The sequence below is a fragment of the Leptonotus elevatus genome, chromosome 1 (assembly GCF_054856555.1).
Source record: "Leptonotus elevatus isolate MCC_2025b chromosome 1, RoL_Lele_1.0, whole genome shotgun sequence".
NCBI lineage: Eukaryota > Metazoa > Chordata > Actinopteri > Syngnathiformes > Syngnathidae > Leptonotus > Leptonotus elevatus.
In genome coordinates this window covers 2,966,723-2,986,341 of record NC_141239.1, presented here as the reverse complement: position 1 = coordinate 2,986,341, position 19,619 = coordinate 2,966,723, and the positions used below count along the sequence as shown (strand labels likewise).

Below are 19,619 nucleotides of genomic sequence, written 5' to 3'. Positions count from 1 at the left end.
AAGAGGAGGAGTTTGAGGATGATGTCACCAACTCACCACTGACCTTTGCCCCTTTTAAGAGTAAAGATGAAGTCATGGGTGAGAGTGAGGAGGACAGAGGGGCGGAGCCTCCGAGCAGCTCAACTCCTCAACACATGGAGACAGAAGGTGATGCAGACCAATGGGGATCATCACTAGCACAAAGTGATGACATAAGGTCACAGTCTGCTGACACTGACGATGATGAATACGCTAAAGGTGATCATGCTGACAACAACCGCTGCAAATGTTCTCAGTGTGCGAAAACATTCAGTTCAAAAGGAAATTTGAAAGTTCACCTGAGAAAACACACTGGAGAAAAACCTTTTTCTTGCCCAGACTGTGGCAAAAGCTTCTCTTTCAAGGGACATTTAAAAATACACAAAAGAACACACACTGGAGAAAAACCTTTTTCTTGCCCAGACTGTGGCAAAAGCTTCTATGAAAAGGGAACTTTAAAAATACACAAAATAACACACACTGGAGAAAAACCTTTTTCTTGCCCAGACTGTAGCAAAAGCTTCTCTCACAAGGGAAATTTAACAAGACATACAAGTACACACACTGGAGAAAAACCTTTTTCCTGCTCAGACTGTGGCAAAAGCTTCTCTGACAAGAGTACTTTAACAAGACATACAAGTACACACACTGGAGAAAAACCTTTTTCCTGCTCAGACTGTGGCAAAAGCTTCTCTGACAAGAGTACTTTAACAAAACACACAAGAAAACACACTGGAGAGAAACCTTTTTCCTGCTCAGACTGTGGCAAAAGCTTCTCTGACAAGAGTACTTTAACAATACACAAAAGAACACACACTGGAGAAAAACCTTTTTCCTGCTCAGACTGCAGCAAAAGCTTCTCTCAGAAGTCCGGTTTAACAAAACACACAAGAAAACACACTGGAGAGAAACCTTTTTCCTGTTCAGACTGCGGCAAAAGCTTCAAAAACAAGAGTACTTTAACAATACACAAAAGAACACACACTGGAGAGAAACCTTTTTCCTGTTCAGACTGCGGCAAAAGCTTCAATGACAAGAGTACTTTAACAATACACAAAAGAACACACACCGGAGAGAAACCTTATTCCTGTTCAGACTGCGACAAAAGCTTCAGTAACAATAGTGCATTAAGAAACCACAAAATAACCCACACTGGAGAAAAAGCTTTTGCCTGCCCAGACTGTGGCAAAAGCTTCTCTCACAAAGGAAATTTAAAAATACACAAAATAACCCACACTGGAGAAAAAGCTTTTTCTTGCTCAGACTGTGGCAAAAGCTTTTTTCATAAGTCAAATTTAACAAGCCACATGAGAAAACACACCGGAGAAAAACCTTTTGCCTGCCCAGACTGTGGCAAAAGCTTCAATGACAAGAGTACTTTAACAATACACAAAAGAACACACACCGGAGAAAAACCTTTTTCCTGCTCAGACTGTGGCAAAAGCTTTTTTCATAAGTCAAATTTAACAAGCCACACAAAAAAGCACACTGGAGAGAAACCTTTTTCCTGTTCAGACTGCGGCAAAAGCTTCTGTGACAAGAGAAATTTAACAGTACACACAAGAACCCACACTGGAGAGAAACCTTTTTCCTGTTCAGACTGCGGCAAAAGCTTCAATGAGAAGAGTAATTTAACAAAACACAAAAGAACACACACTGGAGAAAAACCTTTTTCTTGCTCAGACTGTGGAAAAAGCTTCTCTGACAAGGGAAATTTAAAAAACCACTCAAGAACACATGCTGGGAAGAAACCATTTAGTTGCAGTGTTTGTGCTAAAAGATTCGCTAGTAAAAAGCTTGTTGAGACACACAAGTGTGCTGGTGAGAAAAGCAGCGATCTTTAAAGCTTAAAAAAAATGAAGGGAGTGAGTTTGAATAAAATAGAGAGGGAGGAAATAAGTGATCCCGTTTATTTAAAACATGTTCAGACTTAGAAATTAATTAATCTGATTTTGATGGCAACTTTACTTTAACAGTGATAGACAGAATATCAGAAACAAATTGAAAGAATGACATGGGGGTATTTGCATTTTGTTGAGGGAGATCATTAACTAGCTCCTCTCGTGTCGTCCTTCGCTGATCTCGACCTTTTTCATATTGATTGAGACCCCACGAGCTGATATCTTGCATGGAGCCCCCCAGAACCCAAAATTTTGCAGCAACAAAACTTAAAGGGGAAGTCAAGCCAAAATGTTCTTAACAATATGTTGTATGTGCCTCCACTAGTCTAAAGACGGCATTCAGGTTAATATTGCGTTTATCTTGAACATTGCTCCAGTTCCAAGTGTCAGCGGCTACGACAATGACCTCAAATCATGTCGGATATCTTTTGCAGTGAAAAAGTATTTGCCCTCCTCTCAAATTCTCACTTTTATTGCAGTTTTCCCACTTGAATGATTAAAATCATCAAACAAATGTCAATATCAAAGATAATAATAAGTGGAGATTTTATTTTTCAAGGACAAAACACTATTCAAAGCTGCCTGGCCCTGTCAAAAGTATTCACGTTCATTACGTTCATAGATATGAGGGTTTCAGAAGACTTAAGAAGAATCAACTCCAGCTTTACTTAAAAGTGTAAACGTAATGCTTTCAAAGCTACTCAAACTATAAACTATGAATATGAAATGTTTTTAAAGTTTTCTTTTAATGTGTTTAAACGCCAATGTATGCTTTAGTAATATTGTAAGCTACTTTTGTTTTCTCTGCTTTGCTTCCGAATGTCGTTAACGGTTGTGTTTGTTGACGTTTGTAGGTGTTGTGTATTTGCTTATGTGAAGCACATTGAGTTGCCTTGTGTATGAAATAGAAATAAAATATAGAAGAAAAAGCCACCTTGCCATTTTCCCAAATTAGCGTGGAAAATACCTTCAGGGACACACAAAGCCAGATGTGCAGTATGGCCACGTTCGGAGTGTTTTAAGTCTCGGCTTAAGACCCACTTTTATTCCTTGGCTTTTAGTTCAGCATGAATTGTGTGGTCCGCGTGGTATTTTATTTAATTTGATTATTATTTCATTTTTATTATTATTTTTGGGGTGGTTTAAATATATTTTTATTGTATTTATTCCTTTATTTTACTTATTGTATTTTAGTAACTTATTGACTTTTTTAAAATTATTGTTGGTTTTTACTAGATTTCATGTGTATTTGGATCTCAATGTGCAGCACTTTGGAAACACTTGTTTATAAAATGTGCTATAGACAAAGCGGATCGGATTAGATTAAAAGTGATCACGTTACGTAAACCGGCAGTACAATGCAAATGCAATACATTTGTACTTCTGAGCATTAGGGGAGCGTAAGATATGATAAGTGTGCTCGACTCGAAGTGCAATGGCGTGTCATCACTAACCTTTATTAGAAGGTAAGTGTTGCATTCAAACCTTGCAGCAGGAATTTGTGAAAGCCACAGATGACAAAACTGGCCAAAAGTACAAATATTGCATATATCAGTAATATATCAGATACTGCATCAAATGTTTGATACTAGCTAATGCCAGTACTAGAGCAATAAATTAAACTCATAACATTTGATGGTTAAATCGCATCCCTGATAATAAACGTTCAGTTTACGGTACCTCAAAATGCTTGTTCATCTTGATGGCAAATTTTTAATCTGCACATTCACCACAATAAATCTAATTTAAACATGCATTTAAACTTTACATATCGGGAACAACACACTGAAAAAGGGAGAAATGAGACCTCGCAGTTTTATGTCTTTCTAACTGCAGCAAAAATGGCGACATCTGTCGATGACTTGATGACAGTGCTTGCTCCCAAGCCGACAATCTCCAGCAGCCAATCATATCGCAGCGGGGGCGTGTCCTGCCTGACTTCCGACGCAGATCTACTTTCGTTTCTTCACGTAACCAGACGCCCTCCGCTAAATCATTATTTTCGATTCCGTGCTGAACCGACTGCAACCTCCACACAGGACGCACATCACTATAATGGACTGCAACATAATTTATTAAATCTCAGCGTGTGAATAAACTCGTTTCGGTGCGCGTTGATGCTTCTCGCCCTACTTAGCTTAGCTTAGCTTAGCTCGCTAGCCGCTAGCAAAGAGAAGCACAATAACACGTCGTCTAGAAGAGATCAAGTGTGAAAAATAATAGATTATTGTTAACATTGTTAACATTTTTACTGTTTTACTTTATATTTTAACTGTTTTGAATTTAGTTATAACTGTGTAGATGTAGGTATAATTATGTTAACTCAGTATTGCTCAATGAATAGTACTGTCTATTGTATTCTTATCTGTCTCTTGCCTGGGAAAAAGGAAGGTAACAGGTTTCTTTTCTATATTATCTAAAGGGAGTATAGTTGGTACGAGTCTCCGTTCGGTCGAAGAGAGTCCAAGGACAGGCTGATATACTGCTCTTCAAGTCTAATCTGATTTGTACCTATGGGAACTTACTGAAGGGAGGGAAGAGGGATTTTCTTGTATTCACTGATTTTCAATAAATGTGCTGTGTGTTGGAGGAGGAGACACACTTTTGAACAGATCACTGCTTGGGTGTCTTCATTTGTGTGATCAGAAGCTTCTGACTAATTACCTTTGCAAAGGTACTTCTTCACAGAGACTCAACTTCAATTTATTGGAACACGCAAAGAGTACAATAATATTGAATACTCTATCATTATCCAGAATATTTTATAAATGATAAAAATATTGTTTGAAAAAATTTCAGACATAGCTAATAATTTAAATGAGAATTTTGTTCAAAAATATATAAGTTACTTTCATATACTGATAAAACGTCTTTACCCATCTCGAAATGGGAAACAGACTTGTCTATAGCTCTGGAATCTGACTTTTGGATTCAAGTTTGTGAAAACGATTTTAAAATGACAAAACACACAAATTTACAACTTATCCAATATAAAATTATTCATAGAACAAAACACTACAGACACTTATTTTCATGCTTTATGGTTATGTATTTCTGGACTAAAGTCTTAGAAAAACTTTCCGCTGTCTTGGACTATAGGATACCGTTCTCTCCAAACTTGTGTTTGCTCGGTGACTTAACAACAACTGACTTACCACATAAACAATTTCAATCTTCACTTGTAGCCCTTACTTTCGCAAAAAAAACCAATTCTTGTTAACTGGAAAAATAAACAAACTCTGAATATCGACCAATGGTCTAACCTCCTCATAAATCACATTTTAATGGAAAAAATATCTGCCTCAAATAAAAACCAAATATCAAAATTTATAGAAACATGGTCTACGTATATAGAATATTTTAACCTAAACCTGGTTACTTAATTCTGCCTGTTAGCGAGAGCCACCGCATCGCGATAACTTACATTGATGTTTCTGTATTTGGCAATTTGTAACTAATGGTTGTGTTTTTATAGTCAGGAACCCAGTTGCTGCCAATCGAGGATCGAGCAGATTCACCTCCAATGGGCACTAAGGGTTAATATTCGGATTCACTGCATGCCAGTGGGTTAATTCTGTGGGTGCTGCCCCCCCCTGGCTGGGCGTGGGCGGGTCTGCCCCTCTGTTGGCTGCTGGGTGGCGGCTGCGTCTTGGCCGTTCCCTGGGTGTCTTGGGGGGGTGCTGCGTTGCGGGGTTCTCCCTGGTGTCCGGGGCGGCGCCGCTCCGGCGCGGTCCGTCGCTCTGGGCCCGGCGACGCGGTTCGGGAACTGTGGGCCGCCAGGGTGCCCCGTGGTTCCCTCTCCCCTCCCCCTTGCTGCCTCTCCCTCCTCGCCTCTCCCCGCCCGTCCTCCGCCTCCCTGTCCCTTATCCCTCGTCACCCTTCCTCCTCCTCTCCCCCTCTGTCTGCGGCCCTGCCGCTGCCCCTTGCCCTTCTTGTCGTCTCCTTCCCCCCTCCCTTCCCCCTCCCCTATACGCCTTCCTTCCTCTCCCCTGGGCCAGAGGTTCCATCCGTGGCCCGGGTCTCGGCGCCGGTTTGGTATTGTGCCCGCCCCGCTCCGGTGGACCTCCTGGCACCTCATGCGGGCCCCAGTATCCGGGGAGCGAGCCCTATCGCCCCGCCGGGCTGGTCCCATATGCCCGCCAGGGTCCCGGTGGGGTGGGTGGGGGTTTGGTGGGCGAGTGCGCCTCCTGCCCCCGTCCGGTTGGGGGGGGGGGGGGGGGCCCGCTTGTCGCTCCTCTTAACTCACTGCACAATACACTTTTATAGACATATAAGGCAAATAACACACTTTGGGAGGGGTGGGGTAGGGTGGAATCACCGTCTTCGCCCTACAACTTCCCTCCAATTTTAATGCACCACACAACTGTGTGTGTGTGTGTGGGGGGGGGGTGCTATCGGTTGGGGCAGACCGCAGTATAGAGCAGTGCTGCGGTCCCCTGTCCGTGTCCCTGCCGCGACGCCCCCCCCCCCCCCTCATTAATTTTTTTTTATGCACCACACACACACACACTTGTATATACACTGGGTGGGGTTCACATTCAAGGTTTAGGGGTTGAGTTCGCCAGTCGGCGAGCTGGCGGACTCAGTAAAAGGGGTTAGCTTTCACTAAGAACGCTGGAGTGACGACCGGGGCCTTTCCCCGCTGGGCCTGGGGTTCGGGGGTGCTCCCATCTCCCCTTCTGCCCTCGGTGTTCCGTCCCTCCACGTGGCGGGGGGTGGGGTGGGGTGGGCGCAGGTGCCCTCTCCGCTTCGCTGTCCGGCCCCTCTTCGGCGCCGATGCCTGTGTGCGGGGGGTCCCCGGGGACTGGGGGTCGGGGGCTGTGGGGCTGCCGGTTGGTCGGGGTGGAGTCGGGGGGTGCTGGGGGTGGGTGGGTGTCTGGGGGCCTGGGGGCGGCTGGGGCTGGGTTGGGGTGGATGGCGGGGGTGGATGGGGGTCGTGGGGGGAGCGGGGGCTGTGTACCGGTGGGGTGCCTGGCGGGGCTGCAGTGCCCCGTCCTGCTGCGTTGGGTTGGGGGCGCGGGCCGTGTTGGGGTGGGGGGCGCTCCTGCTCCTGGATTTGCTCTCCGGCCGGTGGCCCTGGCGGGGCCCGGGAGTCGTCCTTTGACGCTGCCGTGGCCTGGGGGGCCCTGAGGTGTTGCGCTTGCTCTGTCCTGGCGGGGGTCGACGGCTCCCCTCTTTGGTGGAGATTTTCATGCATGCCAGATCCACCACACCAGCACCACGAAACTCAGACACAATCGGCTTCTTCCTCTGGTCGTTGAATTGGTGGAGGCTGGTGTCTGATCGCACTCTGCTTTGTCTGTCCTTCCTTCCTTTCCTCAGTCTCTCCTTTGGTCTCTTGAGGTCTCCCTGATTTGTTGGAATTTAGATGTTTCTGGGTTTGGTGAAGAACTCTGGTTGACGGCCCGGTGGGTGGTGTCTGGTCGGTGCTGGATTTCACTTTCCTTTCTTTTCTTTGGTCCTTCCTCGGGTCTCCTGACGGCGGTGTTCGGTTTAGGTGAACGGTATGGGATTTTTTTAATAGGTTTTTGGTGAACTAACGAATACACACACACTCGCACATACACATACACATTCTCACCCACATACAAAATAATAAAACAAAAAATAAAAAGAGCAATGTTGATGACATTACCGAATGAACAATACTGAGCTCTTTAAAAAAAAAAAAAAAATTGTTAATGTTGGCAGTAATTTGGCAGAAGAAATCCCTGAGCCACAAAACAAATGTCAAATAGATAAGCACATTAAAAATAATTCATCCACTATGTGGCTTAATGCTGTTAATGATACAGAAGTATTAAATTAGTAAAAAGTATTATAAAATATGTTGTGCAACCTTTCACATATATATGTAATTTGTCGTTTAAAGCGGTATATTTCAATCAAAAATGAAAATCGCAAAAGTTATTCCTATTCATAAAAATAGAGAAAGACACATATTCACTAATTATAGAGCAATATCACTGCTGCCACAGTTCTCAAAAATTCTCGAAAAATTATTTTCATATCGACTGGGCGATTTTATTGAGAAACATAAGCTTTTAAGTGAAAATCAAAATGGGTTTAGAGAAAAACGGACCACCTCAATGGCAGTCATGGAACTCGTAGAAACAATATCTACTAACATACATAATAAAACATTTAATGTTGGAATTTTTATAGATTAAAAAAAAAAAGCATTTGATACTATAGATCATTCTATACTAATGAATGAATTAGAAAGATATGGCATTCGCCGATGACATAACTCTCTACTGTTCAGGAGAAAACCTGAAGCAGCTTCTGACTGCCGTGGAGAATAAATTGAACACATTAAAAAACTGGGTTGACTTAAATAAATTATTAAACTTAAACAAAACCAAGTTTATAGCTTTTGTTACTAGACAAACCACACAACAGGTCAAAATTATGGTAAATTCAATTGAAATCGAAAGAGTATGAAAATTTATTTTTGGGAGTAGTTATTGATGAAAAATGATGTTGGAAGTCACACATAGAAAATGTCAAAAGGAAAATGTCCAAAATGATAGGGATACTCTCTAAAACTAATCAGAAATCATTCTACACATGATATTGTTCATTATTATTACCATATCTGACCTATTGTGTGGAAATCTGGGGAAACGCATATAAAACAAATACCCATCCTGTTTTCAAATTGCAAAAAAGAGCCATAAGAATTATAAATCGATCAAAATATACAGAACCAACTCTCTTTTCTCTCAGTTCTCTATTTATTAAATCAAATACAATGAAATTTAAAATTTAAAATAGTACAAATAATGTATAAAGCACACAACCATCTACTCTGCCACAGTACTCAGAAGCTGTTTGAAATGAGAGAGAGTCCTTAAAACATAAGTGTCTACAAAAAAAACAAGAACAAATATTAAGCAAAGGTGTTCATTTGTGGAATGATTTTGGAACTGACCTGAAAAGATGTCAGTCACTTGCTGAATTAAAAAAAATGTTTAAAAGCAAAGTTCCAAAAAATTACTTACATCAGTCATGAGCTGTTAAAAATGTATATATGCTGTAATTTTATATGAGTTTATAGAGTTTATATAAGGTGTCGTTAGGCGTTGTGGAGGGTGAGTAATTCATTGAGGTTGGCCACCATGTACAAAGTGCAATATTGGCTAGGCATTCATTATCCTTTTGGTAGCTTGGAGCATGCTGATCTTTTTTATTTTATTTATTTATTTATTTTTGCCTATATTTGGTCCACAACAGCTGTCAATCATTGTTCAAGTTTGCCGTTTACTCAAAGTGGCAGATACGTTTTCTATCATGCCAAAATGGCTGCACTAAGACCATTTTGGGACGCGTGACGTCAACGTCAGGATCTCCATGTGCAGTGCTGCAATACTCCTGGTTGGGAAACACTGCATTAGACAACCTAATCCAAAATAGTGTTGAAGGCCCGATTTGACTGACGCGAGACAGACTAAGAGTTGGCCCCTCTGCATTGAGGAAACTAATATTCACAAAAGCAAAGACTTTTTTCAATTTCATTTAAAGTAATATAATTTTATGTGCATGGCTGTACAGAGTACGGTAAAATCGTGTTTCTAAATAAAAATGCGCGGTTCAATTTGCAGATGGCGACATCTGTCGGTGACTTGATGACAGCGCTCCATACACGATCGAAGCTTCCAGCAGCCAATCATATCGCAGTGTGGGCGTGTCCTCGACTTCTCGCACGTCTGCTTTCGCTTCTTCACGACACCAGACGCCCTCCGCTAAATTATTCTTTCCGATTTGGTGCTGAACTGACTGCAGCCTCCACACAGGACGCCCATCACTACTTTGAAGGACTACAACATAATTTATTAAGTCTTTGTGGCCGGATCAACTCGTCTCGGTGCACGTTGAAGATTCGCGGCTTAGTTAGCTTAGCTTATTTTAGCTTGCTAGCCGCTAACAAGGAGACGCGGTTGGTAATCGCGACACATCGACAACGAGACATCAAGTGTGACTTTTTGGGCGTTATTGTGCCAACATGTGTGCAAGAACGACACCGAAGTACGAGGAGGAACTTTTTGGAGTAAAAGAAGAGAAGGAGCAACATCTTCGACTTCAACTGCTGGGCAATGTTTGCACGCAGCCTCGTGTTGTGCTACGCAGAGCAGGTTTGTACACTTCTTAGCTCGCCTACTTCGTGAAGAACTTGTTTCTATCGTTAAAATAATATCCATGTGTTTGTAGTTCAATAGAATCCTACAGAGCCCCAAAGGCTAGTGATGAATACATGGGTATGAACTGAACTACGTAAACAGGCAGAACAAAAAAGGAGGAGTGGCTCTGTATGTTGATGAAGGATTAGAATACAAAAAAAGTGGAGAAGATGAATGCCATTATTCTGGAAATTTGTATGGAAAAAAGGGAAGAATATATTGGTTGGTTGTGTATACAGAGCTCCGGGGTCTGATATTGAATTATTTAATAATTGTAGGGAAATAATGTTTTCCAGCGATGAAAAAAAAACAAGGACGTGTTAGTTTGCAGGGATTTCAATTTGGATCTTTTAAATCCTAATAAGCATGAACTAACTGATGAATTTATCGATGTAATGTTTAGTATGAGTTTATTTCCTTTAATCACAAAACCAAGCAGGGTAACATCTTATTCTGCCAAACTAATTGATAATATATTTACTCACTGTATGGATAATACCTCGATTTGTGGATTACTTCTGAATGACATCAGTGGTCATCGGCCACTGTTTGTGAGGTATGATTGGAATTTTGTTATTGTCTGTGAATCTTAATGTGTTTAACTATAAAAGAATAAGAACAGAAGAATCTATTGACAGCTTAAGAAATGAATTACTGATAACAGAGAGAATAGTATACGAGGAGACTGACATTAACAAATCATATGAAACATTCCTGCGAATATTTAAAGCATTATTTGATAAGCATATTGTCCAATAAAATGATACGACCAGAAGAAAAGATACACAGAAAAAACATGGATCACGAAAGGGCTACAAAATGCATGCAAAAAAAAGAACACATTATACAGGAAATTCTTAAAATTAAGAACTGTAGAAGCAGAAAAGAAATATAAGATAAGTTAATTAATATTATGAGAAAATCTAAGAAAGATTACTATAATTGGACAAGAATAAAACCAACAAAAGGGATATGGAACGTGTTATTATCTGGAATGGTTCAACAAAAAGTTTTCCTGAATATTTTATTGAGGATAGCAAAACATAAATAATATGAATGATGTGGGTTTAATCGATTTTTTTGTAAGTGTGGGGCCCAAACTGGCAGAACAAATTGCAAACCTACAGCCGGAAGAAGGGTTGGGGAGGGTCGGGAGCTTTATTGATAGCAACCACAGCTCAATGTTTTTAAATCCTGCAACTGAAAAAGAGATTCTTGATATTGTTGGCAAATGCAAGGGCAACATTTCCACAGACTGGAACGACATTGATATGTTTTTGATTAAGAAAGTAATTGATGTAATTGTAAAGCCATTAACCTATATGTGTAATTTGTCCTTGTCATCGGGTGTATTCCCAGATCAAATGAAAACTGCCAAGATCATCCCGATTTACAAAGCGGGAGACAGAAGTCAATTCACTAATTAAAGGCCGGTCTCTCTACTTTCTCAATTCTCAAACATTTTAGACATTTTTTTTGCAAATAGCCTAGATAATTTCATTGAAGAGTATGAATTGATAAATTACAGGTCAATATGGATTGAGACCAAAGAGGTCCACGTGGAAGAAATAACCAGTTCTCTGGACCCCCAAAAAATGTAGCAGGAGTATTTGTAGATTTAAAAAAGGCATTTGACACAATAGATCATCATGTACTAGTTAGGAAACTTGAAAAATATGGAATTAAAGGAGTTACACTCAACTGGCTGACAAATTAGCTATCTAATACATAATATTCACATGACGTCACCGACCCCCACCTATCGACCCAGCGGGCCTTTCGTGGGGCAAACGACTAGCAAGACAACGCAACCAAATGCTGAGCGCTCGCAAGTTACAAGTTACTTTGATTCATTCATTTGTTCATTCGTTCCGGATTTTCACGCACCGCTTCATAATGGTGCATAATTGGGCGAACAAAGATGTGAAATGAAACTTCTAAATAGTATTCACATGCCGTCATTTGCCCAACATTGTGTGCCGGTCCATGGAATGTCGAATGGGAACGGCAAAGAAGTGTCCGGAATTACAAAGATACTTCGGAAGGATTTCCAACCGACAAAGTCTACCAAAGTGTGTTCTAACCATTTTGATTAAGGTAAGTGTCATTGTAAGATGGTAAAAATGCTTTTACCATTATGCGATTGTGATCTATGTGAGCCGCTAGCCGTGGCTAGCTCTGGCTAAAAATAGATTTGTGGTCAAGACGTTCGATTTTGAGATCTCTCCAAATACCCTCCTTAAGGTCTCTTATTATTCTTTACCAGCAGCCCAAAAGTTGAAATTGTTGCTAAAGTGTACAAAAATAAGTGATGAATCAACAATAATGTTGTTGTTGTTGTTTTCGTTGTAACATGCTAGCTAGCGCTAGTAGTTAGCGCGTTCAGGGAAACTAGCCACTTGTTTTAAAAAAATTACCTGAGATTCTTCATCTCGAATTCACAATTGATAAATGCGACCAAAATGTTTTCCTATGTACATAAACTACATTTGTATGGTTTCGAAAATCTTAAAGTTTGTGCTATTTGCAGATGACAAACATTTTCTGTTCTGGAGACAGCCTGCAGCAGATAGGTAGCTACTTTTAACATTTTTACTGTTTTGAATTTAGTTATAACTGTGTAGATGTAGGTGTAATTATGTTAACTTAATATAGCTCGATGAATAATGTTTTTGATTGTTTTCTTATCTTTCTCTCTTGCCTGGGAAAGAGAAAAATAATAAGTTTCTTTTCTATTATCTAAGGGAGTAGAGTTTGTAGGACTTTCTGTTCGGTCAAAGAAAGTCCAAGGACAAGCTGGTATACTGCTGTCGAAGTCTAATCTGATTTTGCACCTACGGGAACTTGATGAGGGGGGGGGGGGGGCGATTTCCTGTGAACACTGTTTTTCAATAAATGTGCCGTGTGCTCGAGTTTGGGACGGATCACTGCTTGGGTGACTTCAATTGTGTTATCAGAAATTTCTGAATGAACCTCTTCACCAGAATCTCAACTTGGATTTATTGGAACACGTAAAAGAGTACAAAAATATAGTGTGCTCTAACACTAACAAAGAATTAAATCAACTTAAACATGGTTTGACCTAAACAAACTTTCATTAAATTTGAGTAAAAGCAAACTGATGTTGTTCAACCGTAAAATAAATACACAAATAATACTGAGGATTAATAACGTTCAAATTGAATGGGTTTATGAAAATACATTTCTGGGTGTGATTCTTGATGACAAAATCTGCCGGAAATCCCATATAAAACATGTTAGGGCAAAGGTAGCACGCACTGTTGGAGTTTTGGGAAAGACCAGACACATTAAATGAGAAAACAATGTATATTTTCTATTGTTCATTTATATTACTGTGTAGAAGTTTGGGGTAATTTCTACAAAACTACAATACAATCATTATGCACACTGCAAAAAAGCCATGAGAATAATAAATCATGCAGGGTAGGTACCTTGAATACACCAATAAGCTTTTTTTTTTTTATTGCGCACACTAGTTTAGGGATCTGTTAGATTTTAAAACTGGACAAATAATGTATGGGGCAAATAATAATATGCTGCCCGGCAACATACAAAAATGATGTACTTTATTTGAGAGGGGAATTGAAATTTAAACAAAATTATGCTGGCACAAAACTCAAAAGTATGTGCATTTCGATCTGTGGTGTGGTTTTGTGGAATGGTCTTGAGGAAAACATTGAAAAGGGTACAAGTATTTGTCAATTTAAGAAATTGTATAACAAAATCATTTTTGCTAAATATACTAGGGAGGAATAATAAAAACAGTGGTTGAGTACAATTTTTGTGAAGGCATTTAAGAATAATGAGTTAAAGTAATAAGTGAGGTATAATTGGGATAGGACGAGATGAGCAGTTGCTTCATCCTATTCCATTTCGAACAGAAAGTATTTTCCTTTGTTAAATGAGTTTCTTTGGAAGTCATTACTATTATTTATGGGGAGCGAAAACAGTTATATTTCATCCTTGTTTTGTGGAATAACTTTTGTTTTATTGTCATTTTTAAATGTTCAAAATAAAGTTGAGTGAAAATGGAGAAACCCAAAGCGTTCTGAACCACTGAATCAATCTGAAGTCATTTTGTTGAAATGGTTCAGCGGCTCGAAGCATCACAAACTTACATCAACTAGGCGGTGAGTTACCGGTCACGGGAAAATAACCACCGCAGATTGTTTATCTTGGCCAAACAATACGCGGCCGCTTCAGTATGATCTAACCACCGTCTGCTCTTTTTCTCTTTCTATAAGGAGTGCATCTAATCAAGAGTGCGAAAAAATACGGACAACCCATAACAGTTGGCTGCTCTGCAAAAACAGTTATTAGAACAATCAATAAAATCTTAAACTATTTCTTGTGCTACTCAGCCAGCTTCTGGAATGGAATTGACTACATGTTGTTTTATGTCAGCGGCACATCAGTTTAGTAGGTATAGCATTAGCGTTTTAATGCCATTAGCGATGTTGAGAGGAATTTGTCCTAAAACCCTTAGTCAGGATTGATTGTTTTGTTTTCGTGCTACTACTAGCATTCTCTGCTAGCGACATGTCATGATTACGTGAAGAAGTGCAGACTTATAACCAGGGTTGGAAGGGTTGCTTTTAAGGGTTTCGTATTATTCTTTCAACATTCTAAAATGCTTTTCAAATGTGTTAGGGTTGTGTCACTTTTATGTAAATAGCTGCACCAGGCTATGTCTAAGCCACACCCTTCTCTCTCGAAGGGGCAGTGGTTTCTGTCATGGTAGTGATAGAAAATGTTCTTTGTTTTCTTGCGTGTTAAAATAAAACTCAAAGTTGAGATCGGTGAAGAGGTTTTCTTGCAAGAGATTTTTATTCAGAAATTTCTGATGCCATGAAGGATCCTTACTGAATCAGAATCGGTTCCTAAATGTGCCCCCCTTCTGGGCTCATCCCAACTTATACAAAAACAGTGTTTACAGAAAATAGTCTCCCCCTCCTGTCTCCTGTCCTTGTGGGAAGAGTGAAATACAAAAACAGATAATAAATCTTCAGCTCGTATCTTAGTCCACTCCAGATGTAGGAAAATAATTGGTCCCGGCACTTCTTGGACCGGATAATTTATGGACAGAAACTCTGCTTGCACTTTCAAACATATACTCCTTTAGATAAGAACAGAAACCTTATTAGACATTCCTTTCCCAGGGAATGGAACAAAGACACTATACATCGAATAACATTTGAATTAACTGTTTTCTTATTACTACACAGCTATAACTAAATTCAAAACGGTTAAAATATCAATTGAAACAGTAAAAAATGTTAACAATGTTAACAGTAGCCATGTGCTAATGTTGTGAATGGAAGCGACTGGCCATGGCAGCAGAAGAAAAGAAAAATACAGACATGTCTCTTACACATTTGAGAACTATTTCAATATGTGGAAAAGTGGCATAACGTTTTACCATAAGGAAAAGTCGCATAACGTTACTACAGAGACTATGTTGTAGCGTTAGTTTGTGATTGTTTAGGCAACGGTTATTTTTGCCGTAACCGGCAAATCTCCCACAAACGTTATTTTGGCGTGCAATGTCTCACATTTGCCGTGAATGCTTGGCGACATTTACAAGCGGTTATGAATAAAACAAATGTGCACATTTAGGCCGTTTCGTCGAGACCACTTAGCGGCCGGTTAGAAACAATAATACACAACATCAAGGCGCGCTAGAGATTTGACTTAACTCGACCAAATGTATGTTTGTCTTCTTGTGTCCCGCAGACGTTGGTGAGAAATATCTTCGTCCTGAGGAACAGGTGGTGAAGTCTCCTCATGTGAAACAGGAGGAAGAAGAGCATCCTTACATCAAAGAGGAAGAAAAGCCCCTTTTCGTCAAAGAGGAGGAGTTTGAGGATGATGTCACCAACTCACCACTGACCTTTGCCCCTTTTAAGAGTAAAGATGAAGTCATGGGTGAGAGTGAGGAGGACAGAGGGGCGGAGCCTCCGAGCAGCTCAACTCCTCAACACATGGAGACAGAAGGTGATGCAGACCAATGGGCGCCATCACCAGCACAAAGTGATGACATAAGGTCACAGTCTGCTGACACTGACGATGATGAATACGCTAAAGGTGATCATGCTGACAACAACCACTGCAAATGTTCTCAGTGTGCGAAAACATTCAGTTCAAAATGGAATTTGAAAGTTCACCTGAGAAAACACACTGGAGAAAAACCTTTTTCTTGCTCAGACTGCGGCAAAAGCTTCTCTCAGAAAGGAATTTTAACAAAACACACAAGAACCCACACTGGAGAAAAACCTTTTTCTTGCCCAGACTGTGGCAAAAGCTTCTATGAAAAGGGAACTTTAAAAATACACAAAATAACACACACTGGAGAAAAACCTTTTTCTTGCCCAGACTGTAGCAAAAGCTTCTCTCACAAGGGAAATTTAACAAGACATACAAGTACACACACTGGAGAAAAACCTTTTTCCTGCTCAGACTGTGGCAAAAGCTTCTCTGACAAGAGTACTTTAACAAGACATACAAGTACACACACTGGAGAAAAACCTTTTTCCTGCTCAGACTGTGGCAAAAGCTTCTCTGACAAGAGTACTTTAACAAAACACACAAGAAAACACACTGGAGAGAAACCTTTTTCCTGCTCAGACTGTGGCAAAAGCTTCTCTGACAAGAGTACTTTAACAATACACAAAAGAACACACACTGGAGAAAAACCTTTTTCCTGCTCAGACTGCAGCAAAAGCTTCTCTCAGAAGTCCGGTTTAACAAAACACACAAGAAAACACACTGGAGAGAAAACTTTTTCCTGTTCAGACTGCGGCAAAAGCTTCAAAAACAAGAGTACTTTAACAATACACAAAAGAACACACACTGGAGAGAAACCTTTTTCCTGTTCAGACTGCGGCAAAAGCTTCAATGAAAAGAGTACTTTAACAATACACAAAAGAACACACACCGGAGAGAAACCTTATTCCTGTTCAGACTGCGGCAAAAGCTTCACTAACAATAGTGCATTAAGAAACCACAAAATAACCCACACTGGAGAAAAAGCTTTTGCCTGCCCAGACTGTGGCAAAAGCTTCTCTCACAAAGGAAATTTAAAAATACACAAAATAACCCACACTGGAGAAAAACCTTTTTCTTGCTCAGACTGTGGCAAAAGCTTTTTTCATAAGTCAAATTTAACAAGCCACATGAGAAAACACACCGGAGAAAAACCTTTTGCCTGCCCAGACTGTGTCAAAAGCTTCAATGACAAGAGTACTTTAACAATACACAAAAGAACACACACCGGAGAAAAACCTTTTTCCTGCTCAGACTGTGGCAAAAGCTTTTTTCATAAGTCAAATTTAACAAGCCACACAAAAAAGCACACTGGAGAGAAACCTTTTTCCTGTTCAGACTGCGGCAAAAGCTTCTGTGACAAGAGAAATTTAACAGTACACACAAGAACCCACACTGGAGAGAAACCTTTTTCCTGTTCAGACTGCGGAAAAAGCTTCTCTGACAAGGGAAATTTAAAAAGCCACTCAAGAACACATGCTGGGAAGAAACCATTTAGTTGCAGTGTTTGTGCTAAAAGATTCTCTAGTAAAAAGCTTGTTGAGACACACAAGTGTGCTGGTGAGAAAAGCAGCGATCTTTAAAGCTTAAAAAAATGAAGGGAGTGAGTCTGGTGTGCTGTAAAAGTGTAAATGATTTTGAATAAAATAGAGAGGGAGGAAATAAGTGATCCTGCTTATTTAAAAAATGTTCAGACTTAGAAATTAATAAGTCTTTGATTTTTATGGCAACTTTATTTTAACAGTGATAGACAGAATATCAGAAAAAATTTGAAAGCATGACGCGGGGGGGGGGGTGAGCATTTTGTTGAGGGAGATCATTAACCAGCTCCTCTCGTGTCGTCCTTCGCTGATCTCGACCTTTTTCATATTGATTAAGACCCCACGAGCTGATATCTTGCATGGAGCCCCCCAGAACCCAAAATGTTGCAGCAACAAAACTTAAAGGGGAAGTCAACCCAAAATGTTCTTAACAATATGTTGTATGTGCCTCCACTAGTCTAAAGACGGCATTCAGGTTAATATTGCGTTTATCTTGAACATTGCTCCAGTTCCAAGTGTCAGCGGCTACGACAATGACCTCAAATCATGTCGGATATCTTTTGCAGTGAAAAAGTATTTGCCCTCCTCTCAAATTCTCACTTTTATTGCACAGTTTGCCCACTTGAATGATTAAAATCATCAAACAAATGTCAATATCAAAGATAATAATAAGTGGAGATTTTATTTTTCAAGGACAAAACACTATTCAAAGCTGCCTGGCCCTGTCAAAAGTATTCACGTTCATTACGTTCATAGATATGAGGGTTTCAGAAGACTTAAGAAGAATCAACTCCAGCTTTACTTAAAAGTGTAAACGTAATGCTTTCAAAGCTACTCAAACTATAAACTATGAATATGAAATGTTTTTAAAGTTTTCTTTTAATGTGTTTAAACGCCAATGTATGCTTTAGTAATATTGTAAGCTACTTTTGTTTTCTCTGCTTTGCTTCCGAATGTCGTTAACGGTTGTGTTTGTTGACGTTTGTAGGTGTTGTGTATTTGCTTATGTGAAGCACATTGAGTTGCCTTGTGTATGAAATAGAAATAAAATATAGAAGAAAAAGCCACCTTGCCATTTTCCCAAATTAGCGTGGAAAATACCTTCAGGGACACACAAAGCCAGATGTGCAGTATGGCCACGTTCGGAGTGTTTTAAGTCTCGGCTTAAGACCCACTTTTATTCCTTGGCTTTTAGTTCAGCATGAATTGTGTGGTCCGCGTGGTTTTTTTATTTAATTTGATTATTATTTCATTTTTATTATTATTTTTGGGGGGGTTTAAATATATTTTTTATTGTATTTATTCCTTTATTTTACTTATTGTATTTTAGTAATTTATTGGCTGTTTAAAAAAAAAAAATGTTGGTTTTTACTAGATTTCATGTGTATGTATGATAGTATGTGGATCTCAATGAGCAGCACTTTGGAAACACTTGTTTATAAAATGTGCTATAGACAAAGCGGATTGGATTAGATTAAAAGTGATCACGTTACGTAAACCGGCAGTACAATGCAAATGCAATACATTTGTACTTCTGAGCATTAGGGGAGCGTAAGATATGATAAGTGTGCTCGACTCGAAGTGCAATGGCGTGTCATCACTAACCTTTATTAGAAGGTAAGTGTTGCATTCAAACCTTGCAGCAGGAATTTGTGAAAGCCACAGATGAGAAAACTGGCCAAAAGTACAAATATTGCATATATCAGTAATATATCAGATACTGCATCAAATGTTTGATACAAGCGAATGCCAGTACATTGCTAGTGTTGAGGGTCTTCTGCCCAGATTTAGTTATAACTGTTTTGATTTAGTTATAACTGTTTTAGTTTAGTCATAACTGTTTTAATTTCCCCAGTAGAGCTTGGTGAGTGTTTAAATGATGTCTGGGGGCCTCCTCTATTTCCACAACAATGGAC

At 39.8% G+C, this 19,619-nt stretch overlaps 3 protein-coding genes across 3 annotated transcripts in view; all 3 read left to right on the top strand.

Moving 5' to 3' along the window:
• The first annotated feature begins 134 nt into the window (after nucleotides 1-134).
• LOC147180353 (uncharacterized) lies at nucleotides 135-2,187 on the top strand. The gene has a single exon (XM_086083260.1). The coding sequence runs from the start codon at nucleotides 135-137 to the stop codon at nucleotides 1,860-1,862; it is 1,728 nt and encodes a 575-aa protein (XP_085939386.1). The 3' UTR covers nucleotides 1,863-2,187.
• Nucleotides 2,188-15,989: 13,802 nt separating this feature from the next.
• LOC147180349 (uncharacterized) overlaps nucleotides 15,990-19,619 on the top strand; it is a 39,015-nt gene continuing 35,385 nt past the window's right edge. The window contains exon 1 of the mRNA XM_086071133.1: nucleotides 15,990-16,045. Within this exon, the coding sequence (XP_085927259.1) occupies nucleotides 16,042-16,045 (4 nt within the window). The 5' untranslated portion in view covers nucleotides 15,990-16,041. The remainder of the gene's footprint in view (nucleotides 16,046-19,619) is intronic.
• Nucleotides 16,128-17,745, top strand: LOC147180352 (uncharacterized). The gene is made up of 2 exons (XM_086076757.1): nucleotides 16,128-16,150; nucleotides 16,260-17,745. Exons 1-2 carry the CDS (start codon nucleotides 16,128-16,130, stop codon nucleotides 17,743-17,745), a joined length of 1,509 nt encoding a protein of 502 aa, XP_085932883.1.

Bases quoted from the DNA above. Each gene is read 5' to 3' on its own strand.
- LOC147180353 (XM_086083260.1), top strand. From the start codon at position 135: ATGGAGACAGAAGGTGATGCAGACCAATGGGGATCATCACTAGCACAA.
- LOC147180352 (XM_086076757.1), top strand. From the start codon at position 16,128: ATGGGCGCCATCACCAGCACAAA. The intron at 16,151-16,259 runs GTGATGACATAA...GAAAACATTCAG, and splicing joins GGCGCCATCACCAGCACAAA to TTCAAAATGGAATTTGAAAG.